General features: G+C 38.8%; 1 protein-coding gene across 1 annotated transcript; it reads left to right on the forward strand.

Annotated features, from left to right (window-relative positions):
* LOC109845878 (probable cellulose synthase A catalytic subunit 1 [UDP-forming]) lies at nt 460–1,390 on the forward strand. Its single transcript, XM_020415129.1, has one exon. The coding sequence runs from the start codon at nt 460–462 to the stop codon at nt 1,051–1,053; it is 594 nt and encodes a 197-aa protein (XP_020270718.1). The 3' UTR covers nt 1,054–1,390.

A 6,867-nucleotide genomic window follows, 5' to 3' on the forward strand; every position in this document is an offset into this window, starting at 1 on the left:
GGGACTAAAAGGAGTAGGGTTTAAATGATTTGGATGGTGGAGATGCATCCACATTCCACACGCCCTAATCAGAGATGCAATTTAACCTAGAAACTCATGTTAAGTGGTTACATAACTTAATACACATTCAATGCAATATAACGTAGCTTTAAATGGGAGTGTTACCTAACAAGAGGTCACCGTTAAGTTACAAAACGGGTTATAATGGGTTGTATAATGCGTTTTTTTCAACACTTAATCAGCTTAACTTCCTTGCATGTTGAGTTGTAACTAGCTATAACCCTCAACCCGCACCATGACTTCAAAGTTTCTACCAGTTTGGAATGATATATGTTCAGAAATATAGACTGCTAGCTTCGCAACTCACAGTTTTCAGAACATGTCCATATAAGACTTAAACTTTTCTATCCCTCTCTCATTTGGAAGGCTTGAAACTTTTAACTTAGACAAAAAATAAACATGCAGATAAGCAATTATGCTGGCTTTTGGTTCATCATGCTCTTCGTCTCCATCTTCACAACTGGAATCCTAGAACTAAGATGGAGCGGTGTAGGAATCGAAGATTGGTGGAGAAACGAACAGTTTTGGGTCATCGGTGGCACATCAGCCCATCTCTTTGCTGTCTTCCAAGGACTACTAAAAGTCTTAGCAGGAATCGATACCAATTTCACCGTTACAGCCAAAGGTTCAGATGATGATGAAGACTTTGCAGAGCTCTATGTTTTCAAGTGGACAACCCTTCTTATACCTCCAACTACTGTACTTGTTGTCAACATGGTGGGTATAGTTGCAGGAGTTTCTTATGCCATTAACAGCGGATATCAATCTTGGGGTCCTTTATTTGGAAAGCTATTTTTCTCGATATGGGTTATTGTTCATCTTTATCCTTTCCTTAAGGGTTTGCTTGGACGACAGAATAGAACGCCGACAATTGTTATCGTTTGGTCTATTCTTCTTGCTTCCATATTCTCACTGTTGTGGGTGAGGATTGATCCATTTACTTCTGATAGCCAGAAGGCTGCAGCAAGGGGACAATGTGGCATCAATTGTTGATGATGGATAGAGACTAAAATCACGTTTTCCATTTCATCATTTATTTAATTGTTGCTGTGGAGTATCAAGAACAAGAAACAAAATGCTTTGTTGTAGTTATATTTATTTGGAGTAATGTAAATTTATTTGGAGCCTATGGATGATGTATCGCTAAGGTTTTTTTTTCCTCTTTCTTTTTTGGGGCATCTCAATTTCATGGTATGTAGATTATATTCATTGATTTGCTCCCTCGGGTGTTTCAAGATTGTAAGCATTTTGTTTTAGTTATATTGGATATGGAGTTGTAAATTGATAAGGAGTATATTAATGATGTATTGTTAAGAGTTTGTTTGTTGCTTGGTAGGCATCTGAATTTCTTGGTTTAGAGATATCATATGCATTGTTTTGCTGCCTAAACTATGGTAAATAATTCATGAAGTTCACGGAATGGTGAATCAGAAGGCTGTTTAATCAGTCGTTTATTTAATTGTTGTCGCGTGCTATCAAGAACACTATACCAAATATTTTGTTGTAGTTATATTTGTTTTGGAGTAACGTAAATTTCTTTGGAATATATTGACGATGTATTGTTCAGAGTGATTTTTTTTAGGTGGGCATCTTAATTTCATAGTATGTTAGATTGTACATGCGTTGATTTGCTGCTGTTTCGAGATTGTAACTATCAAAGTTTACAAAATGGTGATAGGTGGTGTTTTAACCAAATCATTTACTTAATTGTAGTCGTACACTATCAAGAACAATATACAGAACATTTTATTGTAGTTATATCGGAATAATGTAAACTTCTTTGGAGTATATACTGATGATAACGCACCATCTTTAGGAGTTATTATTTGGGGCGTACACTATTGAATCTTGTAAACTTATAGGCATTAATTTGCTGCCTCAAGCGTACAAGATTACAAACTATGGAATTTCACAAGTGCATGAAAATCACTGAAGTGGTTTATCCTAAAACAAAGGCGAGTACTTTTTAGGGGGTTTTTAGATATTAATCCATTAAATTGAGGTATATTGATTTCTTTTTTCTTTAAGGAATCGAAAGGTTCGATGGCATTGCGTTAATAAGAAGTTGAGTACAGACATGGACTGGAGCAAGAACTCATAACTGCAAGCTGTGGGCAAAGCATCAAACAATGCCCAACAGTCACCGAGAGTGCATGAGGTGGATGGAGGATTAAACGGAGGTTTCATCCAATTCCTCAAGTCAGGAGATTGGATGGATGAAGGGTGGGGGTGTTTCGGCCGAGATGGAGCCACGTAGAGCGCGAGAGCTCACAAGTGATGAAAAGATGGTTAAGAGTATCATATTCCATGTTTTGAGAGGTAGTCTCTCTAGATGGGAGGCCCAAGTTGATTGCTCACCACAAGGAACAACTTGACTCGGGGAGGAAGAATCTTAAGCCTCCGGACCCTCCAAAGGAAATATCACAGCCGGGGATGGGGGGCGCGCGTGTCAACCGTCGTACGTCAATCCAAACAAGGCTGTAAATGGCTTTTGAGGAGAAATCGACGGTGAATTGGCCATTCCAAACCAAGGAATCCGAGTGGGGGTCATCGGGAAGATAGCGTGACAGCATAGGTGTTTGAAGAATATGGAGCTAGCTGTAGCATCATCGAAGGCAGCCGATATGAGATTATAGACGGCAACAGACGATATAGGCAGTGAAAATTCAGAGCCGATTGAGGAATTGTTGAGGTTTGGTTTGGAGACCCAAAGATCGTCGGAGATGGAGATTCTCTTGCCGTTGGCAATAGACTAGGAACAACCGTGTTTAATAAGCTTCCTACTCGAAAGAATGATGCTCCGTAATGGGGATGACGATGCCTTAGCTGAAGTAGTCCGAAAGTACTCGTTTGTAAGGAATCTGTCAGTGAGGAAGGTAATCCAAATAGCGCGCTTGTTGTAAAGAATCTTGGTCGTCGCTGTTTGGCTCAGAAGCCTGCTCAACCAGTCCCTGATATTCTCTCTAGTGCACCACCAAGAACACAAATGGAGAGCTTGCCGCTGATCTGCTCCCAAATCACTCACAGAGGTGAAGAGATCGCACAAAGGGGTGAGAGCACAAAGCTCACAGAAGAGAGGGGGATCGCACAAAGCTCACAGGAGCTCACTATTCTCTGCCTATTCGTCTTCCCCCACCAAGCTACTACCAGTCGTTCGACCTAAATAGAGAAGGGGGCAGCCGACATGGGAGAGAAGCCTAAATCACTCACAGAGGTGAAGAGATCGCACAAAGGGGTGAGAGCACAAAGCTCACAGAAGAGAGGGGGATCGCACAAAGCTCACAGGAGCTCACTATTCTCTGCCTATTCGTCTTCCCCCACCAAGCTACTACCAGTCGTTCGACCTAAATAGAGAAGGGGGCAGCCGACATGGGAGAGAAGCCTAGGGTTTCGAATGGTAGGAGCCGACCTACAGGGATGGGAGATGAGACTCACAGCGGCTGCAGCGCAGGACACTGGAAATAGGGAAGGAGCGGCCGACATAGGGTTCAGTACCATTGGGTAGTAGGAGATGGGAAGAGGCTGAGTACAATACGGTATGAAACATTTAGAGAGGGGCTAGGGCAAAAACTGTGGGGAGCTGGGCCTTTTGGTAACGGGCCAGTTTTTGGGCCAACAAATAGCAACAATCTTCACCTTTGGCCCATCGTAGTGCACAGAGGAAAAACACGGAACTGCAGGTCTCATCATCGCCAAACCATTACCTGTATGATCACAAAGAAGATACAAGTAATGGAAGAGAATACACAAAGTAAACTCATATCACAAAGATCGGGGTAAGATCACCAAGCATACCAAGTCCACAAAGGACCGAACTCTACCAAACGATCATCGAGTTCAAAGGGGAGAAAGTCACAAAGCTACTAACAAGCACAAAACAAGTTAATAGGCCACAAAGGCAACACACAAAGCAAAGAAAAAATTACCCAAAGTCAAAATTCAAGATTCTTTGACACGAGATAAATTTTTCAGTAGGCAAACACGTGGTACCCATGTTAGCGGGATTAAATTCTAAGGGAATTTCTCTAACTTGACAATACTCTTTTCAACTATATCCCGAATGTAATAAAATCTAACATCAATATGTTTAGTTCTATCATGAAAAATAGGATTTTTGCAAAGTTGAATAGCAGATTGACTATCAAAAAATATAACCATATTTTTTTCAAGAAAACCAATTTCAGATATAAGGCCCCTAAGCCAAATAGCTTCTTTAAAAGATTCAGTTGTAGCAACATACTCAGATTCAGTAGTAGATAAAGCAACAATGAGTTGTAAATGAGATTTCCAACTTATGCAAGAGCCATGCAAAGTAAACACATAGGAAATAGTAGATTTTCTATTATCTCTATCATTTGCATAATTGGAATCTAAATAGCCAACTAGTTTGACACCTTCAGAACACTTAGAGAAGGTTAATCCTACATCCACAGAGGATTTTAAATATTTTAAAAGCCACTTCAAGGCATTCCAATGAGGCATACCAGGGTTTGACATGTATCTACTCAAGCAACTAACCGCATATGCAATGTCAGGCCTAGTACTAACCATGAGATACATGACCGATCCTATAGCATTCGAATATGGCACCTTCTTCATATCATTTATTTCAGTTTCAGTCTTGGGGGACTGATCCTTACTTAACACAAAATGGGAAGCAAGAGGCACATTCACAAATTTGGCATCATACATAGAGAATTTACTTAAATTTTTTTCAACATATGAACTTTGGTTTAAAACTAGAGTAGATTTGTTTTTGTCCCTAATAATATTCATGCCTAGGATTCTTTTAGCATCACCTAAGTATTTCATGTCAAAATTTTCACAAAGACGTTTTTGAACATGCTCAATAGACTTCAAACAAGGACTAACAATCAACATGTCATCCACATAAATTACAAGAAATACAGGCACAAAGTCTATATTCTTATAATACAGGAAATGATCAGCATAACTCCTTTTAAACTTTAAGGATTGCATGCATTTATCAAATCTAATATTCCATTGCCTAGGTGATTGTTTTAAACTATACAAAGCCTTTTTTAACAAACACACATGATCAGGCAATTTATGGTCCACAAAGCCCTCAGGTTGGTGCATATAAATATTTTTATCAAGATCACCATGCAAGAAAGCAGTAGTTACATCCATTTGTTTTAATTCCCAATTAAAATGAGCAACTAAAGCAAGCATAATTCTAACAGTAGTGAATTTGACAACATGAGAAAAAATTTCAGTATAATCAATTCCCTCCTTTTGAGTAAATCCCTTAGCTACTAACCTAGCCTTAAACCTAACACTTTCAGATTCTTGTTTCACCTTAAACAACCACTTACAGTCCACTACAGAACAACTAGCAGGTTTAGGAACAAGTTTCCATGTTTGGTTAATTCTTAGGGATTCCATCTCACTCTTCATAGCACTAATCCATTCTTCAGAATAGTTTGACATTAATGCTTCTCTATAAGTCTTAGGTTTATTGCACTCAAGGGATTCAAACACATTAAAGGCAAACTCAAATATATTACAATCAATCAAATTGCAATCTCTATATCTTTTAGGTTTCCTAATGGTTCTTTTATTTCTATCCCTAGTGAGTTGATAATCATTCAAATTATGTATGTTATCTATTTCCTGCATATCATGCTCCACCTCATTAGGAATAATCTCATCTTGATTTTTAATAATTATATTATTCAATTTTTCTTCAGGAGGTAATTTGGGTTGATTAATAATAGGCATTTGCTCCACCTCATTTGGAGCATCATTTTCAGGAATAGGAACATGTAAAGGTAAATAAGGAAATTCATTTTCATTAAAAATAACATCTCTGCTTATCACTACCTTAAACCCCGGTTCACTCTTATTCCAAAGCCTATAACCTTTTACCCCTTCAGGGTATCCTAAGAAAACCCATTTCTTAGATCTAGGTTCTAACTTATCAATCTTTTGATGTACATAGCCAACACTCCAAAAAAATCTTAAATTATTTAAATCAAGAGGTTTGCCCGTGAACACAAGCTCAGGGCATTTCCCTCCTAAGGGAACAAAAGGAGACCTATTAATCAAATAGGCCGCAGTACAAACAGCTTCTCCCTAGAACTTCTTGGAGAGCCCAGATGTGGCCAACATAGCCCTCACCCTCTCTAAGAGAGTTCTGTTAGACCCTAGAGGGGGGGTGATTAGGGTCTTATGCTAATCTAATCCGATTAAATGCCAATTAAAACTTATTAACAAGTTATCCTAGCAAGTATGAAATACAACAATGTATATGAGCTAGGATAAGTAATATGAACAACAAAGAGATATATCCTATATGATGAATATGTATATATGCAAGGATATATAAACAACACAAGGGTAAAATAAACAATCTACACAAGTGATAGGGTAATATGATGAGCAATACACAAAGGCGATATAAGATATGAAAACAAGAATAAGAACGCCAATGCAATCACAAACACACGATATGATCACGGAGTTCGAACCTTCCGTCCTACGTCTCTGCTCCCCACTCCCGGGGAGAATTCCACTATCACAACCGGGTTTTCTACGTTCACCCGAACAACGTTTACACCTCATAGTATCGGTTTTCAACGCTCACCGATCAACGTCACTCCTCACAATCGGTTTTCTAGTTCACCGAAAACTTTCACACCACACTCGGTTTCTAGCTCACCGAAAACCTAACAATCTCACAATGTAACAAATATAAATTGTTCTCTAATATGGATGAGAACACAATAAAAGCTCACACTCAATGCTACAACTCTCACAACCCTAATATATTATGAATGCAAATAC

This window comes from Asparagus officinalis, chromosome 6 (assembly GCF_001876935.1).
Source record: "Asparagus officinalis chromosome 6, Aspof.V1, whole genome shotgun sequence".
NCBI lineage: Eukaryota > Viridiplantae > Streptophyta > Magnoliopsida > Asparagales > Asparagaceae > Asparagus > Asparagus officinalis.

Coding starts and splice junctions, on each gene's coding strand:
- LOC109845878 (XM_020415129.1), top strand. CDS start 460: ATGCAGATAAGCAATTATGCTGGCTTTTGGTTCATCATGCTCTTCGTC.